This window comes from Tenrec ecaudatus, chromosome 7, assembly GCF_050624435.1.
Source record: "Tenrec ecaudatus isolate mTenEca1 chromosome 7, mTenEca1.hap1, whole genome shotgun sequence".
NCBI classification, from domain to species: domain Eukaryota; kingdom Metazoa; phylum Chordata; class Mammalia; order Afrosoricida; family Tenrecidae; genus Tenrec; species Tenrec ecaudatus.
Genome location: NC_134536.1, coordinates 42696731 through 42723642, shown reverse-complemented (window position 1 = coordinate 42723642; position 26912 = coordinate 42696731). Strand labels below are relative to the sequence as shown.

General features: G+C 38.5%; 1 protein-coding gene across 1 annotated transcript in view; it reads right to left on the bottom strand.

Moving 5' to 3' along the window:
• Positions 1–26912, bottom strand: part of THEMIS (thymocyte selection associated) — a 223192-nt gene that overhangs the window by 129619 nt on the left and 66661 nt on the right. The window contains exon 3 of the mRNA XM_075553732.1: positions 25049–25507. Coding sequence (XP_075409847.1) covers positions 25049–25507 — 459 coding nt within the window. The remainder of the gene's footprint in view (positions 1–25048; positions 25508–26912) is intronic.

Sequence of the window (26912 nt, the reverse complement as noted above, 5' to 3'; positions counted from 1 at the left end):
TGGAGCATAGGAAAAGATGGTAAACACCCATATTCATTCTATGAAGCTAGTATAACCCTGATACCCAAACTAGGCAAGGAACCAACAAGAATAGAGAACTATAGAGTGATATCTCTAATGAACATTAGTGCAAAAATCCTAAACAAAATATTGGACAGCAAAATACAAAAGTATATAAAATAAATTATGTGTCATGACCAGGTTGGATTCATTCCAGCATTGTAGATGGTTCAACATCTGAAGTCCACCAATAGTATCCATCACCTTGAGGGAAAAAAGGGATAAGAAACAAATGGCAATATCAGCAGATGCAGAAAAAGCAGTTGACAGCATCCAACACCCATTCCTAATTAAGAGACTCAAGAAGATAGGAATGGAAGGGGAATCCCTCAAGTTAATCCAAGCTATCTATGAAAAACCAACAGCCAATGTCATAGTCAATACAATAAAGATTAAAACAATCCCACTGAAAACTGGGACCAATCAAGGATGCCCCTTTCCCCCAATTGTATTCAATATTGTACTGGAGGTCCTAGCTAACAACATAAGGCAACAAAATACATTAGAGGCATTTGTCTTGGAGAAGGAGAGGTAAAACTATCGTTATTTTCAGATGATTCTATACATTGAAAATTCCAAAAGCTCAACTACAGGAGTACTGGTAGTGATAGAGGAATGCGGATATAATATCAACAAACAGAAATCTATTGGATTGTTATAAACAGTGGACAAGAACACAGAAGAGGAGATAAAAAAGACAGTGCCCTTCAAAATAGCCAAGCACAAAATTAAATACTAAGGATATACCTTAGGAACCCAACTACAAGAAACCGTAAGTGAGCTCCACAAGTAGAATATCCCATGCACATGGATTGGAAGACTCAATATAGTAAAGATGTCAATCCTACCCAAGGACTATATAAGTTTAACGCTATACTGATATAAATACCAATAACCTTCTTCAAAGAAATGGAAAAACTAACTACCAACTTCATATGGGCAGTAAAGAAGCCCAGAATTAGCAGAGAACCCCTCAAGAAGAAAAACAAAGTCAGAAGACTGACCTTACCTGACTTTAAAATGTAGTACACAGCCACAGTTGTCAAAACAATACGGTACTGGTATAATGACATATACTCAGACCTATGGAAAAGAACACCAAACCCAGAAATAAAATGAGCAGCATATAGACAACTGATCATCAATAAGGGACCAAAAAACATCACATGGGAAGAGGATGCTCTTTTTAACAAGTGGTGAAACGGTGCTGGAATAAATGGATATCTACATGCAGGAAAAGGAAACAAGATCTTCACTTTACCCCATGCACAAGAACAAACTCAAGGTGGATCACAGATCAAAGTAAAACCTCAAACTATGAAGGACATCAATGAAGATATCAGGACAAACCTGATAACCTTGATTTAGGAAATACATAGACTAACCGAAGTAGGGAAGGACAGACACACACACACACACACAAAGCTGAAATTGATCAGTGGGACAGACATACTAAGGATAAAACACCTGTGTGTATCAAAAGACTTCACCAAGAGAGTAATAGGATCACTCATAGACTGGGAGACAATCTTTAGCAATGACACATCAGACAAAGGTCTTATTACTAAAATCAACAATACCCTACTATCCTGCAACAATAAAAAAGTAGGGAGTCCTCTGAGGAGGTGGACAAAGGACCTGAACAGAATCTTTACCAGGGAGGAAAACCAAATGGCCAATAAACATATGAGAAAAAAGTTCCCCATCATTAGCAAACAGAGAAATGAAAATTAGAGCAGTTACGAGATACCACCTAACAACCTTGAGGAGAGGCCACAGCAACAAATATTGGAGAGAATATGACTAGATAGGAATTCTCCTCTACTGATGGTGGTCTTGTGAAAAGCAATCTGGTGATATCTAAAGCAAATGGAAATTGAGCTACCTTATGACCCAGCAATCCCCTTTTTGGGCATAGACCCAGAAGTACGAAATAGACCGTGACTAGTCAGTCATCTGTGCTCCAATGTTTATTGCGGCAAAATTCATAACAGCAAAGATCAGGAAACAACCTAAATTTCCTTTCATAGATTAGTAAACTCTGACACATACACACAATGGAGTACTACACATCCCTGAAAAACAGTGATGAATAAATGAAGCACATTTTCACATGGGAAGAGCTGGAGAAAATTAAGCTAAGCGAAGTTAGTCAATTGCAGAAGGACAAGTACAACATGAGTCCGCTGAGATAAATCCTATCAACATAGTGAGTACAGAAGAAAAATGACTTAATACATAATATAAGGGTTGAGGGACAGGCACATGGGCAGGGGACAGACAAAGCCCAATGATGCATATGGCATACCAAAATAAAGAAGGGGAGAGGTTGGGGGGAGGGGGTGCGAAGGCATTGGGGGTAGCAGGGGTAAAGGGGAGGGATAAAGACATTGGGGATTGGAGCACTAATCTACCCAAGGGGAGGGTATTGTTTATATCTCCACAGAAAAAGGAGAGTGCAGATAGCATCAAGGAGCACCCAGCCATAAGGACTGGCCCCAGTCCAAGCTATCTTGACTCTCTCCTTAGAAGAATAAGCTACAGAGGTGATCAGTGAAGCTACAGGGGAGAGAAGGACTGGCCTATCCTGCTCACTTAAGAACAAACTAAGAAAGAAAGGGAGTGATGGATTAGACCGCACTTTGGACCACCAAGTCCTGAAGAGGACATCCCTGCTCAGAGCAGCTAAGGCACAGAGAGTATTGTAGGGCCAACAACAGTTCAAGGCATGAGGTCACTGTAGGGAAGCAGAGCGCTACAGAGGACAGTACTGGAGACACAGAGTGGGTGGGAAAGAATGGAATATAACAGCCCAACAATGGGAGGTAAATCACAAAGCCAGAGGACTCCTGAAAACAGACTTCAGGCTCTGGAACCCTGCAGGACTGGGGGGGTGGGGAGATAGATAGTAAAAAAGACCAGTGGACTGACTGGGAACTCTGTATAGGTCCTTTTCCTTTCCTTTTCCTCTGTGTGGTTGAGTGTTGACTGGTTGGTGTTTTGTCGTCATTGGTTTTGTTTCGTCTACCTATAGAACATAAGCATCAGAAGTAAGTCTGAAGAGAAAGCAATAGATTGGATGGTTCCAGACGTCTTGAGGGAGGAGGAGTCGGGGGAAAGGGAGTAGTGAGCAAACAAGGTCACGGACAGGGGACCAACTTGGGTTCTAAAATCAACAGCATTAGGGCAGTAGAAACCCTGGTAGTGGTGGAGCAATCATAATCTAGCTGGAGGAATTACTTAGAAGCAAACAAGGGGTGAACTTGATAGTGGCAGGATAACGGCAAAAGGAAATAGAGGAAAGATCTAGGAAGCAAAACTTTTTATAAAGATATACACATAGAGGGGAGCGGGGCAGGGTGTGGGTGTGGGAAAAAAGTATAAACATAGAGGTCTACAAGTGTAAATATATTAATGCATACCAATAGGGGTATTGGCCTATGAACATATATTTACAATGGTAATATATTGAGGCAGTGGATGGACTCTGGGCTTCCACTTAAGTATTCCCTCAACACAAGAACACTTTGTTAGAATAATGTGGTAGTAGCAATGCCCACTGCCCCAGCACGATTGCTGAAGAAAAATTGGGTGCATAAACAAATGGTGGTGAAGAAAGCAGATGGTGCCTGGTTATTAAAAGTGATAACCTCAGGGAGGTGGAAGGGAAAAAGGAAAATGAGGAGCTGATTCCAGGAACCCAAGTGGAAAATTAATTTTGAGAATGATGAGGGCAATGAACATATAAGAGTACTTTACACAATTGATGTAAGTATGGATTGTGATGAGAGTTGTATGAGCCCCAATAAAATTATTTTTAAAAAAACTTGAAGCCAAACAAGTGGCCATCTAATAGGGAAGCAACAAACCACATATGGAAGAATCATACCACCATGCGTGATCATGAGGTGTCAATTGGAACAGACATCAGAGGTCCAAAATTAAACAACCTCATTGAGGTGATGGAGAGGGGTCAAACTAGAGACTCAGAGCTCTTTGGTGGATAACTGGATGTCTCCATGCAGAGGAGCTGCCCGGGGGAGAAAATGCATCCAGGGGGCAGTTTAGCACTGATGAGATATACAACACTCCTCTAGTTCTTCAGTCCTTCCTTCCCCCACTATTATGGTCTCAATACAATCTTGACATTCCTGTTAGACCAGTGTACAGACAGTGGCATAGATGAGAGCTTTCAATATATGGAATTCAGGAAAGAAAACCCTCTCAGAAACAGGAATGGGAGCAATAATTACAGGAGGATAGGTGAAGGGAAGGGGAAGAATGGGAGGGAAAGAGGAAATGGCTATCAATGATAGTAGAATCACTGGGGAAGAATACCAGGATAGTAGGTGAAGGGATAGAATGGCTGGTGTAAGATACGTATAAATAGTAATAACAATACATAATATATTAATGGTTCATGGAGGTGGCAGGGTAGGGGAGAGAGAGGGAAAGAGTTGCTGATATCAAAGAGCTCAAGAAGGAAGCAAATGTTTAGAAATTGTTGATACCAATAATTGGACGTGTCCACTTGAGATAACAGATGTATGGTTTGCTATAATATATGTAAGCACTCCCAATAAAGTGATTTATTTTTCTTAAATTGATATGTCAAAGCCGAAATCTAAACTGCCCCAAAAAATCTAAAAAACCCTGGCTTTTCCTATCTCAGTTAATGAAGTCTTTTTCCATGTTCAGTTCTGAATTCTTGAGAGCATTCTTGACTATTCGCTGTGACATCTCACTTTCGTTACATTAGGATTACCTTTGTCCAAGCCAGAAGATTGCTTGCCTGGTTTATAACAATAGTTGCCTTACCTGATGCTCATATCTCAATGTGATGGTCACGTTGATTTTTTTAAATATATCAATCAATATCATTCTGCTGTTTGAAGGCCTACAAGAGCAGCCCTTTTCACTCAGAATTAAACTAGAAGGCATGGTCATGGGCACCTTTTGTATCTCATCTGCTACTACATTACCTCACACAGGCAACCCTCAGCTGAACCTCCCCTCATTAATTCAGACACCAGAACCAGACTCAAGTGTTTGCATTGCCTGTTTACTCTGATTCTGACATCTTTCAGACAAGATTATACTTTTTTTTAAAAGAGAGTTTCTTACAACTTTCAGTCAAATTTTAAAAGACAGAATTACTGTCAAGTCACTGCAGGCTCATAGCAACCCGAGGACAGACCAAGGCTTGCAAGGCTGCTGTCTTTTTATAAAATCAGGCTGCTACTGAACCCTTGGAAGGTATAACCCTATGCCAAACTATCTGTTAGCAGCCAGGAACTGAACCCATGTTCAGGCAGGACTCCAAATACATTGGTGGCAAATGTATCTTCTTCAAATCTCTTCTCAATGAGACCTAACCTAACTACTCTTTTTAAAATGGCCACCCTCCCTGAAACTTGGTGGATTCCATTTACTTTCCATGACATGTTTCACTTTTTGTCTTTGCAAGTCATTTATTCATCATGCCCATCATTTATTGCTTGTGACTCTTTACAGGAAGAGAAAATCTCATCTCAAAACTTCTGGAGGGCTTCAACGGTGGGTCTTGTGGTTAGAAACCCAACTTGTAACCTACTGCAAGTGCTATGTCACCCTCAATAAAGGCCTGCTCTCCAGAAAAAACGATTTTACCAGCGTTTAACCAATCTGGGTTTTACAAGAACCTAAGCAACGTGGGAGAAGGGAAATATCTCACTTGAGCCCCTTCTAACCCTCAACATAATGAAAAAGAAAATACGCAGCAGCATCAAACACCTCTCTCCTTCCTTTGCCAACCAAGGGGTAGGAGGAAGAAGCTACGAAAAACTTGCAAAGGTCAAACCCAAGAGCATTCAACTCACTGCCATGCAGTCAGTTTTAACTCATATCCATCCTATGGGGAGAGGTTCACTAAAAGACTGATCCTTGACCATAGGATTACCAAATGCTTCCATTAGCACCACATTAATCGGGGGCTCCCGTATAGTAACAGGGGGTTTCAACTGAAGGAACTGGAAGACACGTCTCAAATGAAGGAGTCTCTAGGGCAGCACAAAGACAATTGGAGGCACAAAAACAAGGATACTAAAGAAACTATAGATGTTTGGCTACAGCAGACAGTATACACAGCACAACTCCTCTCAGCTACATCTAAAATCTAAGAACAAAGACGTGAGTACCTCCATTCTTTTACTTGACATGTCATGTCTGACTTTTGTAGAGCAAAGATTACAAGACATTCTAACAGGCTAAAACCATGGGAAGTGACAAAACAAGCCCCAGTACCAGAGTCAGATAAGCAGAGATTGTGTAGCTATCAGACCAGGAAATGAGTAAAGCTCTATCTCAAATGTCAAGACTCATTGTGGAAACAGTGAGCAAAATATTATAATAGATGGATAATGAAAGCAGAGAGATGGAAATTGTAAAAAAAAAAGTCAAAAGAAACTTCTAGAAATAAAGAATTGTGTGTCATCAATGAAGAATGTCTTTAATGAACCCAATAATAGACCAGACATGGCTAAGGAGAGAATCGGTGAGGGTCAGACATTGAAGATATGTCAATAGAAACTTCCCAAACAGAGCAAGGATAAAAACAAATGTTAAAAAACAAACAAACAAAAAACCAGTACCATGGGATACTTACAAAACATGTAGCATACACATAAAAAAATGCCATTGAGTTAATTCTGACTCATGGAGATGTCGTACCAAGTTTCCAAGGCTATAAATTGTTACAGGAGCAGATAAACTCTTTTTCCTCCCTGAGAGCTGCTGGTGGGTTTGAACTACAGACATCGCTGGCGGCACCACTAGACCTCCTTAATATAGGCCTGATGAGAGAAATGAAGCAGTATTTGACATAATAGTAGCTAAGAATTTTCCAAAATTCATGAGGGACAACAAATGATTTATGCAGAAATCTCAGAGAACAAGATGGACATATTCCTTAAAACTACATGCAGGATGGTCGTACTTAAACTACAAAAAATAAAAGTCAAAGAGAAAATGTTGGAGGTGGTTGGAAGGAAAAGAGCACCGTACCAATAAAGGAATTGGAATAAGAGTGAAATTGAACTTCTTTTCAGAAACCATGCAAGCAGAAAGAGAGTAAAAGGAAATGTTTGGTGTTGAAAGAAAAGAATCATCCACCTAATATTCTCTCCCCTGTGAACTTGCCCTTCAATCCTTCAATTCTGATAAAGACTTTCTCAAACAAAAATGTCCAGAATTTGTAGACCTACAATATAAGAAATGCTAAAAGAAGTACTTCAAGGTGAGGAACAATGATAAGAGGTAGAAATTTGGATCTAGATAAAGGAGTAAGGGAAGTTAGAGATGGGGTAAATACAGGTAACATAAAATATTTTCTTATGCTTATTTGGGATCTCTGGTGGCATAGTAGTTGTGAGTTGGGCTGCTAACTGCAAGGTCAGCAGTTCAAAACCACCAGCCACCCCAAGGGAGAGATGAGCTTTCTGCTCCTGTTAAAAGTTACAGTCTCAGAAACTTATAGAGGCAGTTCTACCTTCCCTGTCCTACAGGGTTACTATGAGTTGGCATCACCTAGATGGCAGTGAGTTTTTTATGTTTAATTGCTGCAACAGATAATAATGTGAAATATAAAAACACCAATATAATGGATGATTATGGGTTGTGGATAAATGAACTGAGTCATAAAAATGCTAAAATGAATTAGTGGAAGGAATTAGGGATATACTGTTATAAGGTTCTAAACATGAAACAAGAGTGTTATTTGAAAGTGGATTTAGATTATTTGTAAATATATATAGATATATATGTTGTAAACTCTAGAGCAACCACTAGACAACACTTTTAAAGAAGTATAAATAACATACTGAGAGAAGGAAAATATAAAATCATTCCAAATATTCAATTATAGCCAGAGTAGGCAGGAAAAAATATTTTTAGACTACCACATAGAGATTTAGATGTTGTATTCACTTCATGGGGATGCTATAATAAATACTACAAAACAGGTGGCTTTAAAGAGCAAATTTATTTTCCCACAGTTCTAGAGGCGAACAGTCCAAGCCAGAGTATTAGCTATGTCGATGCTGCTTCAGGACTTTGACAGAGGCAGTATTGATGCCTCTGTCCTCACGTCCAGTGGCAGCTGAGAGTTCTTAATGTGTCTTCCCCTTCAAATCTTTCTTCCCCTTCTACATAGCACCTTTCAGAAGCAATTGCAATGAATTCTCACCCTACTCAGGTCTGATGTAACTAAAAGACCCTATTTTCCCAAATAACATCTTCACAGGTACAGAAGTTAGAGCTTCAACATACCTTTTTGAGGAGATAAAATTCAATTATATAAAAGATGCGGTTTAAGTAAACATGTCATGAAAGGTAGGGCTTTCTTGTGAGTTTTTGAGGATGTGGAGTCATTATGGGCCAAAATAGAAAAAAAGAAATACTATTCTTGATGGCAAGAGCCTCATAATGAAGCAGAGGCCCAAACCCAGCTGCCATTTAGTTGATTCCATGTAGAACTGCCCCTGTGGGTTCCTGAGACTCTAATTATGAGGGCACAATACTTGCTGCCATCCAGACGGACTCATAGAGACCCTATAAGGTAGGCTAGACCTGCCCTTGGAAATCTGTACAGGAGTGGTTTCGAACTGTTGACTTTGCAGGCAGCAGTCTGCTGTGTAAGCCACTAAGCAACCAGGCTCTCCTGCCCAATGATTAACAAATGATCAAGCTTTGACATTCTCAACCAGAACAATGAGGCTTGGTCCCCATTGTTCTATAAATATGCCAGGTTACCATACATATAACTACTTCAGGAAGAAAGTTAAAATATTTACACTATACAAAGGCCAAATTAAAAGTAGGAATTTAGCAGATTAATTTAATATAGCAAAAAGGTAAAGAAATAAATGATTTATAACAATATGTTTCCAAATGATACAGAAAAGAAAATTGTCATAAAGTTGTATAAATTTATCTTCAAATTACCACTGCTTACATCTTGGTATATATAGTTCCAATCATATTTGTGTGCAAATTTGTTGCCTTTCAATTGGAAAAACAACTGTTAACTTCCCCAAGAATTGTTAGAGAATGGAGGCTAAAATAGAATACAATTTTATTAAACATTTATTTATTGAAACTTTTTTTAACTTCAAAATGTCAGTGAAAGAAGGCAGCGACTTTGAGCATGAGAGACTGAATTATTTATTATACATTTTCCAGTGGCAAACTATAGCAATGTAAAAACATTATATTCTTCTGCACTCTTAACTTTACACTTCCCAAATTCTCTCTCTTGGTGAATGTGAATTGTTTTCACTAAGCATGTTTTCTGGTTTTCCAAAGGGAACTTTTTCTAAGTACAATTATCATTCCATTTTCTCTAAAAGGGGCAGTGGTTTCCTCTTTTGGCTGCTTAGTCATTTCATTAAACTTAATCTCTCCACTTCTGATTTCATGGAAATTCCCTTAGCAGTGAGGGCTCCTGTTAATCATTACATGGTGCTCTTCTGCACTTCCGGTTGCAACAACTCTCCTTAGCCTTGCTTGAATTTTGAGGAAATCTAATAGAAATTGGCTTTTAAGAGAAAAATGTCTATTTAAGCGTGGTTAATATTGGAGAGGGCATATTCAATTCTGAAATATTCTCCATTTCAACTCAGTATGTGAGGGTCTTGCGATCAGACCTGCATTCTTACAAAACTGGAAACCTGCCCAGATCATCTGATTCACATATCTTCTCTCCTCCCCCCACCCAACACGTTTTATAAATTTAGTGCTGCCATTTCTCAGAACTTCCAGATCTTCCACTGTTAAATCAATAATTTATATATTTGTTAAATGCTTTCACGTTCTAAGTGTGATTTTTTTTATCACTTACGTTTCTCAAAAGTGCTTTCATCAATTTCATCTCCATCTCTCATTTACTCAGTGATTTTTTTTGTTTATCATATTGCATTGCATTATACTCTTTACTATATGGCAATTATTGGACCCCCTAGCACTTAATATGTTTTGCCTTAAATTATAATTTGCTTCACAGCATCTATTTGGTCTCAATTTTTGCTATGATAATCTGTGAAATCAAGTTTCCCTCATCTATTTAGTTTTCTCTTAACATGGGAAGCTATGCTGTGAAATATCATTTTGTGAGATGCTTCTCCTCTAGCTCTTCTGTTTCTATTTCTAAACAGAGACTGTGACTTTGGATGGCTGCCTAGCTTTATAGGAAGAAAAACTCTCATTTACCCTCATTGAGAAATTAAGTCGTGAAAAAGGAATGTACTGACCCATGACAGAACAGCCTCCCACAAGCTGGCACCCTGTCGTCACGCTTGCCCTCCCACAGGGCCTGTCACCTGGGCCATTTCCTTCAGTGGTGTCAGGGACCAGACATTTCATCTACAGAATTGGGGAGGCCTACAGGAAGCCAGGACGAGGAAAAGAACCATCCAATCATGATAAAAAGAATGCTCTTTCAGCTACCTGGTAATGCCCACCTCATCTTACAGTGCTTCATCTACCATGATGACACTGCACCAGATTTGAAATGAGACCAGACTCCTCAGTGGAGCAAGTCTAGTCACTGAAGACTTGAGAACCGAGAGCAGTCATGTCAGTCTGGACAACTGAACAGCATTAGACATTCAGAAAGGGAAGTAGGGTGGGAAAGTTATCTGGTAGCCATCAAAAAGTGAATTGTCTTTAAGGAATGCAAAGGTAATTTGTTTCAGAAAAGTATGATGATTCATATCTCTACAAAACCACAAATATGGCCACATTCACTTGGAGTGATTTCAGGTATCTATATCCTAAGTATGCCTTTTCTAGAAATAAATATATCCTAGTATTTATGAGGATGAGTGGCCTGGTCGTATAGTGGTTATGCATTATAATGCTAACCATGAGGTCAGCCGTTTGAAACCACCAGGTGCCATGAGAGAATGGTAGGGCTTTCTACTCCCATAAACAGTTATAGCCTCAGAAACCCACAGGGGCAGGTCTACCCTGCCCTATAGGGTCTCCATGAGTCAGAGTCTTCACACCATCAGTGAGTTAGTAAGAGTATTTAGGAGACATCCAAAATACTAGATAATCATAGAGGTTGGAAAAGGCCAGAATGAACTGTTGAATGGGGTGGCTGTGGGGCCCAGAGACAGGCAATACCCTATCTTTGCCACCAGCAAGGATAGAATTGAGTCAAGAGAGATAAGGAAGAATGACAGGTTTGGGAAAAGGCTCTTTAAGGGATGTTAATGACCCCTTTCTCCAACCAGAACATCTTGGGCTCCCTAGCACCTTCTTCCCCCAGTAAGGTGTCAGAGTGTTGTTTTCTACTATCAAAACCTTTACAGCCACTATTGACTGAGGGAGAATGGCTGTTAGCCAATCAAAAGTGAAGGCTCTTCATTGTTCCAGGGAGGTGCTTATATAGAAAATTCCAGAGGCCTTGGTGGATGTACCACTTGAAGGCTTAATTATGGCTAAGATTACCTGCACAATTATGGAACAACCAGCCACAAGCTCACAACATGCACACAAGGGAGGAAGAAGGAAGCTCCTTATCAACCTAAGTCCAAAGAGAGTAGGAAGGTACAGAAGAAGAAAGTCATGGAGATGAAAAGACTCCTTCCAAAGACTTCAAGCCAAAAGTCCACTCAAATAAAAAAGCCTACTTGGGCAAGAAGACACAAGGCCATTGTATTTTACCACAGGTCAAATAAGAAAAGGAATCAAAACCAGCCAGTCCAAGACCCAGAGCCCCAGGAGAACTCCAGCACAGCAAATAAAGGCCAGGGTAGAAGTTGCATTGTAAGTCTAGAGATATCAGGAAGATCTGGTTTGGCAATTGAAAAATAGTCACTTTTGTATGCATAAGGTACACTAATTGTGAGGATGATTAAAATAAAATGAGTTGCATTGAAAAATCAATATGCCTACATTTGGTGTGAATTTATTTGTAATAATACTTTTCCTTTTAAATTTTAATATTTCCTCCTCCTACTGCTATGGCTTCTTATTTGTTTTACCACATTAATCATGTTAGATTTGCATATGTTCATTTGTATATTTAAGATTGTTGGATACATGAGAATCAAGATACATAACCCTTCAGAAACAGTAACAGGAGTAAAGGTTCCCTGAGGGTATTAGAAGAGACGGGGTGGGGGAAAGGTGAATCGGGAGCTGACAGCATTGATGACTGTATAAGCCAACTGAATAGGATTGGGATCAAACAACAGAATTGTATGTGAATGGATATATTGGATATGTGAGATATGGGAAAAATTATAGGGGATCAAAAACATAAGGGTTTCTGGGAGGTAGGAAGGGGTAGGGGAGCTGATATAAGAGATTCAAGAAGAAAGAAAATGTTTTGAAACTGATTGTGATAGCAATTTTACGATAATTGCTTGATGTGACTGAACTATGAAATGTTATGAGATCTGTATGAGCTCCCAATAAAAGGATTAGAAATAAAATAAATTTTCAAAGTAGAATTCAAAGACAATAGATTTTTTCAAAGACTGTTTGAACTAAATATTAATATGAATGTAAGCATAAGTATGTAAATACAAATGTAAGTATAAGTATATAAATATAAATGTGTATATATATATAAATATAAATACACACACACAGTCGTGGGATTCAGCTGGTTCTCACTGGTTTAGTCAAACCAATAACTTTTTGTTGAGTTTGGCAAACCAATTTTTAAAATGGCACTTTTTCATCAGGGTTCTCTCTACGGTGGGCAGTTGGGTGGCTGCCCAATGTGGAAATCACATATTCACAGTCCTTACTCTTTTTTTAGCATTCATTTGTGCAGCGGCAGTGTTTTGATATCATGTTGAAATGATAAACCACCTTCCAGTACATCTTTTTTATACTTAAACCAATTACTAGGCCAGCGAATGGGTCTTTAAATTATTTGAATCCTATGACTGAATATAAATATATGAATATACATGTACACAGATCCCTTGGCCCAAAGGAGCTAATGTGAAAGCTGGTGGATTGAATGTACCCAACAGCCTCTAAAAGAAAGATCTGGTGATATCTTCTGTAAAGGAAACCACCAATAAAAACCTGACTTAGTTGTTTTCTGTAACACATGGGTCTCCATGAATCAGAATCAACTCCATAAATGTTTGTGTGCTAGTTTAATATCTGGAGAAGCCCTAGTAGTATGGTGGTTACTCATTGGGCTGATAACTGCAAGGTCAGCAGTTTGAAACCATCAACTGCTTGGAAGGGGAAAGACGGGCTTTCTACTCCTGTAAAGAGTGATGGTCTTGGAAACTCACCGAGGTAGTTCTGTCCTATCCCATAGAGTCACTATGCATCTGGAAAGACTCAATGGCAGTGAGTTGAGGTTATTTTGGTTTGTTTTTAAACATATCTACCTATAGATAAAGTAAATAATATACATAAAGCATATCTTATATATTTATATATACACACTAAATAAAAACTATGATATTTCTAATAGAAGTTAGATTATAGCCTAAAAGTAAAATATGAAATGAACATTAACTGTGACATATATTGATCCCAAACATAATGTTTAAGTCATAGTTAATATATGTTTTGGGTGTATTAGGAAAGAAATGATTTAAATTTTTTGAATTTATTATATGAGTCAAATCTGTCTATGCTTAATGAGAAAGATAAACTTGTTACTTAACTAGAAGAACTTTGTACTATGAAAATATGAAACACTAAATATATTATAGCTGGTTTATCCACTCATTGAATCTTTAGGGTGATTGATGTGACCATCACCTATTTTCCCTCTAATAATCCCTGGGATGTAGTGAAAGTTCACAAAGCTTGATTGTGGGGAATGACAAAACTGGCTCAATAAATCCTAAAATTCATAAATAAAAGATTATACACAATTAATATAGCACTCATAATTTTTAAACAGCATCTCATCTATAAATATGAATAAATATCAGACATTTAAAGAAAATATTTAACATTAATGACAGATTCTTTTTAAAGGAAACCAAAAGAGGAAAATAAAGTGCTAGGGCCCATTTGGAAAGGATTCTCAGAAACATATGATCTTGCATGCCTAAAATTAGGAAACAATAACATTTTTAAAGTATATAAAAATAAATCTTAGTAATTATAAATATAATAGCTGATGTTTTCAAATCCACTGGACCAGTTGGAACTTTATTTAAGAAAATTTTCCCGAAGACAAATATATGAAATAGAAGAAACCTAGAATATTGGTATGGAAGCATCAGTATGAGATTAGAAGTGGAGAAGTGAAGGAAAAAAAACCCAGCAGTTGAGTGTAAGTTATCAAAAGGAATTTTCCCAGAAATAATATGACTCAATTTACAGTTTGAAAACTCCATTGCAATAAAAGTGCAGACACATCACAACACCCATTCTTGTGACACTTCAGAATGCCATGGATAATATTCCAACATTGGAAGGTAGAAGATAAGGGAGTAAAGATGTTAAATTTTTAAAGGAAACTATTTTCAATTTAAAATTCTATCAATTTTATGTATGAGCAGAATAAAGATATTCCAAATATGCATGTCATTTGATTAATTCATTTCCCATGCCCACTTCCAACCAAGTAGAGGAAAGACTTCATGAATATTGGAAGCAGGCAATTCAGAAAAATGTACATTAGTTGGTTCTGGAAATAGCTAGTCACCGCAGAAGCAAGTCAAAGTGGAATCACCAGGAGGAGTGAAATTGAAATGCCAGCAGTTGAGACAGAAACATAAAAGTAAATGGTTCTAAGAGAAAGAATTTGGGAGCATGGGGAAAATAGCACAAGAGAGAAGTTTCCTAAAAGTCAGGGCTTTGGAAAAGTGCATTGATAGACATTTTTTCTATTGTACTGAGCTGATAAAAGCACTACAAAACTGGAGCAGGCTGAAGAAAACCAGGCATTGAGTGCAGTACGATCATTATTATAGAACAACAATACATAAACAAAAGGTTTATTTGAGGATAGAATTATAGTCATAACACACTACTTGGCTTATCTATGAAGGACATTCCATAAATCAAAAACCAAACCAACTGCCGCCAAGTAGTTTCTGACTCATATGGACCATTTAGGGTTTCCAAGGCTATAAATCTTTACAAGAGAAGTAGCCTCATTTTTCTCCCTGGGATTTGAATTGTGAAACTTTCAGTGAGTAGTTCAATGCTTACCCTAAAGGGCCATCAGGGTATTGCAATGAGGAAAATATTAATGTTTAGCCATAGTCAGCCATGCACTGAGAAGTGGGAAAGAAAACTTAGAAACATGAAAGAATTATATTTTCATATTTAACATGTTACTGACTAAAGTCAACAATGTGAACAATATAAATATATATGATTTGAAATTATGAAAACAAGTACCAGAGAGCAGGGACAAATACCTCTGTATAGCAACATGTGGTGGGAAATCGGAAATTGGCAAGGGCACAAGGTTTTTTGCCAAAAAAGTCTGAAAATAATTTACAAATAAAATTTAGAAGAGTTGGAATACTAAAAGACAAAGAACTTTTTCTGCTATTCATTTGTCACCTAATACGCAATATTTATTAGGTGATAAATGAATAGTAGAGACATAGTATGTAATATTTCCACCATGTGTCTTTCCAGTTGTCATACTATGGTGACTTGTGTGTTGCTGTCATGATGGAGCTATGTCACTGGCATTTCAAATGCCACGTGGGTCATCCAAAGTAAAGACTAAGAAGAGACTGCAAAGAAGGGTTTGACTGCCCATTACAGAGAAAGTACATATTGACAACCTTACGCATAGCTTCAAAGCATTGTCAGATAATGAAGGCCTAATGAATGGAAACAGAACATTGTTGAAAATAGTGCTGGTGGATAGGGCTCTTGGATGAGCGGGCACTTGAAATGTTATTGAGGAAGAGCTACTTTCTTGGACTGGAGTTGACCATTGTCCTGTGAATGAAGTAAAGCCTGTGGGATGGGAGAGTTTGGGATCTTCATTTGCTAATAGGGCATGATCCAAGGTAAGAATAAAACAGCTACAAAAATCTACTAATAATCAGAATGTGGTATTCATGAGTATGAATCTAGGAAAATTGGAAGTTGTCAAAATGAAATGGAACCCTTAAAAATCAATATCCTAGGCATTAGTGAACTGAAATGGACAGGTAGTAGCCATTTTGAATTTAAAATAGCATATGCTTTACTATGCCACGAATGATATAGTGAAGAGAAATGTGTTGCATTCAGAATAGACATCCAAGGTCATTTGAAGTGCAAGGTAGTCTTTGATAGGATTATATCTATCCAATTGAAAGGAAATGCAATCAATGCTATCATTATACAAATTTATGCACCAGCTACAAGAGCCAGTGAGGACGAAACTGAAGGACTCTACCAAGGACTTCAATCAGAAATTGCTCAAACATGCAATCAAGATGCATTGATCTTTGTTGGCTTTTGGAATGCAACAGTTGAAATCAAAGAAGCAGGAACAGTAATTGGAAAATCATCTTGCTGATAGAAATGAAGCTAGAGATTGCATGGCAGAATTTTGTAAGAATATTTTGTAAGAATTTGTTCATAGCAAATACCTTTTTTCAAAAACACAAATGCTACTATACACATAGATTTCTCCAGACGGAATGCACAGAAATAAAATTGACTACATCTGTGTGAAAAGGGGACGAGGAAGCTCAATATTAGCAGTTAAACTCAGGCCAGGGGCTGGCTGTAGAACAGACCATTAATTAGTTATTTGTAAGTCCAGTTTGAAGGTGAAAAATATTATAACAAGTACATGAGAGTCAAACTATGAAAACCCACCTGACTTTTGAGAACATCTCAAGAACAGCTTTGATGCCTGAAGACCTGACGAGCTGTGAGACATCAAGCACATCCTCAAGAAAGCAAAGGATCATTAAAAAGACAAGAAAAAGGGAAGAGATAAAAGTGGATGTAAGAAGAGACTCTTAAACTTGCTTTTAATTGTAGAGTAGCTAGAGCAAACAGAAGGAATGATGAAGTCAAATAACTTAATAGATCATTTCCAAGGGCAGCTCTAGGCGGCAGTTGAATGTTATAATGAAATGTGAAAGGATCTACCGTTAGAAACCCAATTAAAGGAAGATCACACTCACATATCTTAAACTGGAAGAACTGGAAAAATTTCAAGCTTTGATTTACAATATTAAAAGATTCTATGGGGAAAATATTGAATGATATAAGAAACATCAAAAGAAGATAGAAAGAAATAAACAATACCCTCCCCTTGGGGTAGGTTAGTGCCCTGTTCCCTCACTATCCACCTCCCACCCTTTCCTCTCTCCTGTTTTAGTTGGTTACCAGGATCAGACTTCAACCCCATGTTCCAAGATGTGAATGCAACATACCAGCATGAAACAGGGAACCAACAGAGAGGTCTGAGGGTCCAGCCCCAATACCAACTATGTGGACAGCACCCTCTGCCTGCAGAAGATTTCACTTCAGAGGATAGCACTGAAGCTACAGCTCAGAGCACACAGGAGCAAATGAAGGGGAGGAAGAGAGAGAGGAGCACATTCTGGCCCACCAAGACCTGATGACAATATTCCAGATCAGAGCAGTCAATGCACAGAAAGGACCATAGGGCAGGCCCCACTATGAAACAAGACATCCTCACTGACCTACAGTGCTACAGGGGACAACTCTGGAAACAAAGTGTTGGAACTGTGCCCAATTTGACCCCACCACATGGAGGTGAAACACTAAGGCCATGCAACAGAACAGCACTGGGAGCAGAGCAACAAAGTCCCAGAGAATAGCAAAAATAGACTTTGGGGCCAGGGCTTAGCACCCCATCAGACTCAACCGAAAAACACTCCTAAAGTTCAAACAGCACTTGAACTATTTACAGGCTTTTCTCTTTTTTTTTTTGTCATTAGTTTTTTGTTTTTGTTGTTTTCTTTTGTTGTTTTGTTTTGCTCTATCTTGTTTTTTGTTCATAGTATTATCTCTGTAGGTCTACCTAGATAAGATAGGCAGGATAAACCATCTAGAGGAGAAAATAACGTGACCAATGGCTCTGGAGGAACATGGGGGATGTAAGGGAAAGGAAGTGGTGTTAACAAACCCAGGGACAAGGAACGGCAAGTGATCTAAAATCGATGGTGAGGAGGATATAGCATGCCTGGTGGGGCTTGATCATAGGCAATGTAGTCAAGAGGAACTTCTTAAAGCCAAATGAAAGCTGAACATGGTAGTGGGACAAGAGGAAAGTAAAATGAAATAGAGGAGAGAATTAGGAGGCAAGGGGCATTTATAGAGGTCTAAACAAAGGGATGTCCATATGTAAATACATTTATATATGATGATGGGGAAATAGATCTATGTGCATATATTTATAGGTTTAGTATTAAGGTAGAAGATGGACATTGGGCCTCCACTCAAGTACTCTCTCAACATGAGAACACTTTGTTCTAAAAACCTGGCATTCTGTGATGTTCACCTTCCTGACACTATCACTGAAGACAAATGGGTGCACAAGCAAATGTGGTGAAGAAAGCTGATGGTGCCCGGCTATCAAAAGATATAGTGTCTAAATGGACTGGGAAACACTCTTAAGGTCAACAAATAATCTTTGAACTGACTACAAGCTTTTCTTTCTTGTCGTATTTATTTTTTTTGTCATTGGTTTGTTGTTGTTTTGTTGTATAGTGTTGCTTGGTTTTGCTCTGTCTTGTTTTTGTGCATAACTGTTATCTTCACAGGCCGATCTAAATAAGATAGGCTGGATGAACAATCTGGAGGAGAAAACAACGGGACCAACAGTTCCGGGGAACATGGGGGAGGGTAATGTAGGGGGAAAGGTAGTGGTGTTAATAAAACCCAGGGACAAGGGAACAACAAGTGATCTAAATTGGTGGTGAGGAGGGTGTGGGAGGCATGGTAGGGCATGATCAAGGGTAATGTAAGTAAAAGGAATTGCTGAAACCCTGGTGGGGAACCGAGCATGATAGTGGGACAGGAGGAAAGTCAAAGGAAATAGAGGAAAGAGCTGGGAGGAAAAGGGCATTTATAGAGGTCTAGATAAAGAAATGTACATATGCAAATATATTTCTATATGAAGATGGGGAAATAGCTCTATGTGCCTATATTTTTAGGTTTAGTATTAAGGTAACAGAAGAATATCGGGCTTCCACTCAAGTACTCCCTCAATGCAAGAATACTTTCTTATATTAAATTGGCATTCTGTAATGCTCACCTTCCCAACACGACCGCTGAAGACAAAGCAGGTGAATAAGCAAATGTGGTGAAGAAAGCTGATGGAGCTCAGCTATCAAAAGATATAGCATCTGGGGTCTTAAAGACTTGAAGGTAAACAAGTGGTCATCTAGCTCAGAAGCAACAATGCCCACATAGAAAAGAAGTGCACCAGCCTGTGTGATCACGAGGTGCCAAAGGGATCAGTTAACAGGCATAAAAGAACAAAAAATCATATCATTGTGTACTGACCTCCATGATACAATCACTGAAGACAAATGGGTGCATAAGCAAATGTGTAGAAGAAAGCTGATGGTACCTGACTATCAAAAGATATAGCGTCTGGAGTCTTGAGGCTTGAAGGTAAACAAGCAGCCATCTAGCTCAGAACCAACAAAGCCCACATGGAAGCAGCACACCAACTTGTGCAATCACGAGGTGTCGAAGGGATCAGGTATCAGGCATCATCAAAACAAAAAAATCTTATTATAGTGAATGAGAGGGGAGTACAGAGTGGAGACCCAAAACCCATTTGTAGGTCTCTGTACATCCCTGACAGAAGGGTCTTAGGGAGGAGATGAGCCAGCCAGGGTGTGAGTGCCAATACTGGGAGGGTAGAGGGAGGGTAGGTTTGAAAGCAAGAATTGATTACAAGGATCTACATGTGACCTCCTCCCTGGGGGCCAGACCAAAGTGGAAGGGGAAGGTGGGGGAGAAAGGGATACTGATCACAAGGATTCCCATATAACCCGCTGAGACAGACAATAGAAAAATGGGTGAAGGGAGACATCAGACAGTATACACATGACAAAATAATAATAATTTATAAACTATCAAGGGTTTGTGACGGAGGGCAGACAGGGAAAGAGGGGGAAAATGAGGAGCTGATACCAAGGGCTCAAGCAGAAAGCAAATGTTTTGAGAATGATGATGGCAACAAATGTACAAATGTGCTTGACACAATAGATATATGTATGGATTGTGATAAGAATTATATGAGCCCCCAATAAAATGATTTTTTAAAAAGAATATGTATTAAAAATACATACACTAGAAGCTAGTTTGCACATTAAAAACATATAAATATTCATTGAAATCATGTAATGTTAAAAAATAATGTTAGAGAGCAAATACATAACTTCCAGGCAGAAGGTGGGCATGATCCAAGCCACAGTATTTTCAATCGCTAAACATGAATGTGAAAGTTGGTAAAAGGTAAGTAAGGCCAGAGAAGAAGTGATTCATTTGAATTTTGGGGAAGAATATTGAAAGCACCATAGACTGCCAAAAGAACAAAATTTTCTTGGAAGAAATACAATAAAACGCTCCTTCAACTTTAGAATAGGAGACTTTCCTTTGGATGTTCAGCATGTTTTAGGATACAGCTGCTCCTGATCTCAAGAGAGGACATCATCTCGGTGAAGTGAAGGGTCAGAGAAAAAGAATGCCCTCAAGGAGGTCAAGTGCCACAGTGGCTGCAAGACTGAACTTAAATTTAACAACTGTGAGGATGACACGGACTCAGTGATCTCGCTCCACTGGATGTTGATGGGCACAGGACACAGCAATACCTCTTTCATCATGAGTTCGAGCCAACTTAACAACAACATAGGGAACAAAAATGGTATTGCCAAATTTTAGAGGTCAGACACTGAGGTTTTCTTCTAAAAGTATTAAGACGCTCTCAACTCTTCTGTAATTTACATAGGGAAGAAATCAGTATTAATCTAAGTATCAAAATATCTTACTGTTACGTGCCAATAAGATAATTATGACTCATGATGAGTCCAGGCAATAAAATAGAACTATTCCATAAGGTTATGAAACTTTCTCCTGAGGAACCACTAGGTGGACTCAAATGACCGGTCTGTTAGCAGGAGCCAAGTGCTTAACCATTGTGTCACCAGGATTCATTATATCAAACATTACAACTTTAAAAAGTTTTAAAGGGGAAATTACAGTTCTTGATGAGCAACTTTAAATAGCTAATCTAATTTTGGGGGAGACATTATGTTTATTACAGTATGATGAATTTTATCTTCTTATGAAAGTTACAAATCTTGATGCAATCTTATATTGTGATTTATATGCATGTTCTAAAGTTATATATATATATATATGTTTAAAATATACATAGATATTTAAAATCACTGATTACACTGTAAAGATTAGAAGGGCTTTACACCACTCATGGGCCTTTGACCAAGAATTTCCAGGAACAAATGTTTTTTCCTTTCTGCTACTTTTCTTTAAGTGGAGTGCAAATTTTTATAGGAATAAATATGAAAGGCGTCCTGCTATGACAATTATTAATAATGTATATTAATAAACAGCAGGAGTGATGCTGTTATCAGTTGTCATCATCTCAGAGTAGAATATCTTTTATCCTATTTACTTGCTCTGTTCTCTTTTCAACAAATCAATATTTCATAGTTTCTAGGAGTTCTCAATCTTTTTCATCTGGCCTTCCCCGCAAGAGATCCTTCAAACTCCCTACCCCCACCACCCTCCCCTCCAGACCTATTCTGTCTTGTCACTTTAGCACAGAAACCTTGAATCTGGAGTGGTTTCGACTGTTTTTGTTCCTAAAGGGTGATGGAAGACAGCTTAGTAATGCCCCCTTGACTTCAAGGCAGGTTCAAATTTCTGATTCATCCAAAAGAAAAATCTTATAAAATAAGGCCACACACAACTGATTGAAAAATAGTGTGCTTTATATTTAGAAGAAAACTTCCAACAATAACAAAATAAAATATTGGGCATGTCGTCATGCCTATCCACCCCCATTTCCAGAAACTGTACTCTCCAGCCCAAGACACAAAGGACCTGTCCTGAGGGCTAAACCATAAGGACTGACGCTTTAAACAAGCCCTAAGCAATTAAAATGTGAATTAATTAACATCAAAATTTCACTTTAAGAGAATTAAGCAATAGAAACTAGACGAAAGCATTTTGTGAAGGATTTTATTTCAGCCAAAAGACTTTCTTCTGGTACTTTCGTTAGCAGGAAAACACACTTAATTTCACTGAAACAATCCCATCCACCACTGCAGCTCATTTGTCATAGGCGCCCTCCCTGGCATTGGCAGTGAGTTTGAACCCATTTGCTGCTTCTGGAGAGAAGGCTCTCTCAATCTGCTTTCCTACCGCTTTGGAAGCCCCACGAGGCAAGATTCCACTGGAACCAACACAGTGAAAATGGGTTTGGGGCTTGGAGGCTCATCTGCCAGTATTCATATCTAGCAGACTGTACCATCATCATACAGTTGCGCATATCAAAATACTAAAAGGTAAGATGGAATTCTTTCCTCTTCCCAAAGATCTCCAGATCCTCAAGACTGACCCAACTACTTTTCTTTGTTGCCACCGAGTCAAACCACGTGCCATCGATTCTGACTCCTGGCAACCCCAACTGTGTGTACTAGAACTGGGCTACATCGTGCTCAGTGGCTGATTTATTATCATTACTAAAGTTGACTTCCAGACCTTTCTATAAAATACCTCTGGGTGACTTCAGCCTCCAGCTCTCAGTTCAGAGCTGAGCGCATGAAGCGTGTGCATCACTCTGGGTGTGTCCACTGATGGTGCTTTTGTGTAAACCTCCAGAGTGCACTTCCAGCTCTCACTGGCCTCACACCCCAAGGTACCAAGACACTAAGCTCCCCGACTTTGAGTCCATCTGACTCATGGAAAGAGTAGAACTGCCCTGGAGGCTTCTGAGCCTGTAAACCTATGGGAGAAGAAAGAAAGGCACCGGGCAACTGGTGGAAGAAACCTGTCCATCTTTACGGGAGCAGAAAGCCATCAGTCTAGCAGCCCTGTGCTCCAGGGTCCCCTCAGCACATACACCACACCCCTCCCAACGATTTAAAGAGGAAATCTGACTGGCCCTCTCCACCAAAAGCGCTTTCTTAATTTGCCTTTAGGACACGCTTACCCCTAGTGTTTGTGTTTTAGGAGCCCTGGGAGTGTAGTGAGCGAGGTCAGCAAGTGGAAACCAATAGTCTCACTGAGGGAGAAAGACCGAGCTCTCTGCTACCATTAAGATTTACAGCCCCAGAGACCCACTGATTCAGCAGCGCTCCTCCCTCCTGTAGGGTCTCCATGCATCAGAATTGATTCGATGCCAGTGAGCTTTTTGTCTGCATGTATATTTTCTAACCTCTCGTGACTGATTCCACTCCCTCCTGTGCGTGTTTGGTATTTGTCTCAAGACTAGAGTACCTTACTTCTCTTCACTCACCCAGGACAGACCAGCACTCTCCTCTCCTGCGTGCTTACCTGCGCTCCCCCAGATGCGCTGCCTCCCCCAGCTTTGTCTTACCTTATGTAGCTCCCAAGTACTCTCTAGTCTTTATTGAAATGTCTCTGACACACAGACTTCCTCCTTATCCTTAATCCAGTGTCCTTAGATATGATAACCACCGCAGGCTGTGGGCTTGCCTCCATTTGCTCCCAGGTGGTAGCAGATGGCATCCGTTTCCAAACACGAGTCCATTGAGAAAGTGGGGACATGCCTCTCGTTATTCATTAAAAATGAGGAAACCCCAATGATCCATTTTGATGGCACATTTTGGATTAGCAAGCAACACTAATGTGAAGTCGGAAAGTTGCTGTGGCTATAAATTTTTGTAGAATTAAAAACACTCACTCCTTCGAAGGCATTATGTAATGTTACCATTAGCTCCAGGGAAGGGATCCATTGCTAGTTAGATATTTGTGTGTAACAAGGTTCAACATGCAGTTCTAAAACCTACCCAAAGGGTCTCAGCAAAGTTTTCACTATTGCATGAATGACTAACAACATTAATGAGAACAAATTTTACATGATATTTTTAAGTTCTGTAAGTATCATACATAAAGATGATTATTTCACTTTCAAACGAGCACTGAGAGATGGGCAGAAGGGGATGAAAAAACCCTGCTAATGATATAGGTAATTTAAATGACTCACAAAGACATGGACTATGAAGTTAGGGTTCCATAAGGAGAATTCGGAATTCTGACAAGTGTATAAATTTTGGGCCACCGCTTGCCCCCATTTTATGTCCTATTTTTGAAAATTAAGGTATTCATGCACTTGAGTTAACACTGCTCTCTCCGGATACTCCTATTAAAATGCATACAGTCATCTGAAGGTTGCATATTGAAGCACAATGATGTGTGTATTAATTTATCATTTCATTTTCTAAAAGAGGAGCTCTCAACTAACAGGGGTGATTTATGACCAGTGACCAGAGTCTGAAAAAACAGAAAGTTAGCAGAAGAATAAAAGTAAGAAACACATTAAAGGAAATTTTGCTTTCTTACATTTGCTATTGGTCAGCTCCATAAAAGTAAAGTCTCTTTCTAATCAAATATACTTTCTCTTAAAAAAATTGTAGTTCTATTCTGACTTTAACTGGTAGTAAAATAAATGAATTAGTATTATAATCTTCCTGTACCTAACAGTTAGTTATGGCATTTTACCTCTGCAGATGAGTATATATATATATATATATATATATATATATATATATATCCAGATATATACATCTGTATATGGAAAATATTTCATATACATAATTTAATTTGAAATAAAGATGTGGTTTTTTAATTTTCAGATGAGGAAGATTAACTCAGTAGATTTTACAAACAAGTCAGGGACAGAAGTCTAACTAAGCACATTTTATACACAAGGCACTCCTTAAACCCACAGACCTTCCTTTTTCCCAAACCTTATAATAGTCATGTTGATATAGCATTATTCCCCGTGAATACTTACATTTCATCACACCTTGAATTTCATAAACAGGCTTGAGAAGCAGAGAGCCACAAAAGCCTTTTGGAAATGGATCTGTTGAGTCCCACTTCTTAGAAAAATCGGTAAGCTTCACAGTTCGGTCTCTATTCTTTGGGATCTTCCACTCCACAATCTCCTTGAGGGTATAAATATGTTCATCTTCACACTCAAAGAAGGGCCCTTCTTGTGACAAAGGCAAAGTAAATGAGTGATTTTGATGATTTCTGTTCACGCCACAGTTCACCATAATTTCTCCATTGACCTCTTCAACTGAATTGAGCGTGAAGTGTTCGCCCTGCTTTATGATGATATTCCCTAGTTGTATATCCTTCTGGTGATAGAAGTAAGGATGTCCTAGCCTACCTGGTCCAATATGAATGGTTCTTATAATTTCTTCCATGGTAAGGTACGGAGTTTTATCAGCCACAACCTTAAAAAGACCTAAGAAAGGAATTGTGTGAATTAGGGAGAGTTCTTATAATGAAACCTTCATAAGAAAATTATTATGATATACTTGAATTATTGAATTTTATGACATGTGGATTAAGGTCCAATAATTTTTTTAAAATGAAAGAAAGAAATTATCATGAGAAAAGTTTAAAACTAACACAGTGTTGCTTTTAAAAACAATGTACCTTTTTTAAAAGATTGGAGGTAATTATTGAAATTCTGAGTTATCCTATGTAAAATTTATTGTATTAGCTATTGATTACTGGACCATCAGGTCAGGATATGTAAATTGAGTCTAATGAAAGTGTCTTGAAATAGAAGCCCAGTTCTTCAAACTGGGAAATCTGTACATGATGCAGGCTCTCTCCTTAACTACCTGTTTGATCTTGAGCAAGGCATTTAGTCTCTCATGAGCACATAAAAAAATAAAATTAATGAGGGGCCTAGTTTCAGTATTTCTGTGAATGTTACCTAGGAACACCAAAATAAATTCATGTGTTCCAGAAGAAAATATTTTAGCAATGATTGAACATTTGGCAATGGATATTGGTAATGATTATACAGTATAATTGATTTAATTTGTCTTTCAAATGTATACATGAAACATGTTGGACTGGAAAATTTGTCATCTGTGTTTTGCAAAAATAAAAATAAATTTAAAATAAGTAAATCTATATAGCTGAAAGTAGATAGCCGTACAACATTGCCAATGCTACAAATGTGATTGCCTGGTATACTTTAAACTGCTTTAAATTGTAAATTGTATATGATGTCTATTTTAACACACTTGTAAAACTTTATACAGGCACAATTCATTTAAAATTTCTAAAAATTTTTGATAGAGTCTGCATCCTAGGAGAAAAATATAACATGCAGAATTCCCCTGATTGTAAAACAATTTGGGAAAACACTGATTAATATATCAAAGCATACTAGTACTCCACAAAAATTTCTTTGGAAATTTCTAGATTAGATAATTTTTCCTGGATTGACCTCTCTCTATTTATAGGCCTTTATTTCTTCTCACTAACTCACTACTTTTGTTAGAGCTTTTCTGTGGCAGGGTTTTGTTTTAATCCCCTCTTTCAAGATAATCACTAAGTTAATGAATTATTAATGTTCAAGATATAGCTGTAAAACTTCCAGCAAAATAATGAACTACACAGACAACCTGCCCAAACCCTGAACAACTGAGGCAAGAGAGACCAAGTGAACCACATACAAGTGAGCTTCCGCGGAATGAGAAGAAGAAGCTGAACAAAAGCCATGAGCGAGGAGACAGACGAGTGAAGTGTCAGCTGGCCTGATTCAGCACGGTCACCTGAATATTTGCAAGCTGCGTTCACTCCAGACCGTGCCTGGGCACATGGGTGGCTGAGGACGATGGAGGTGGGAT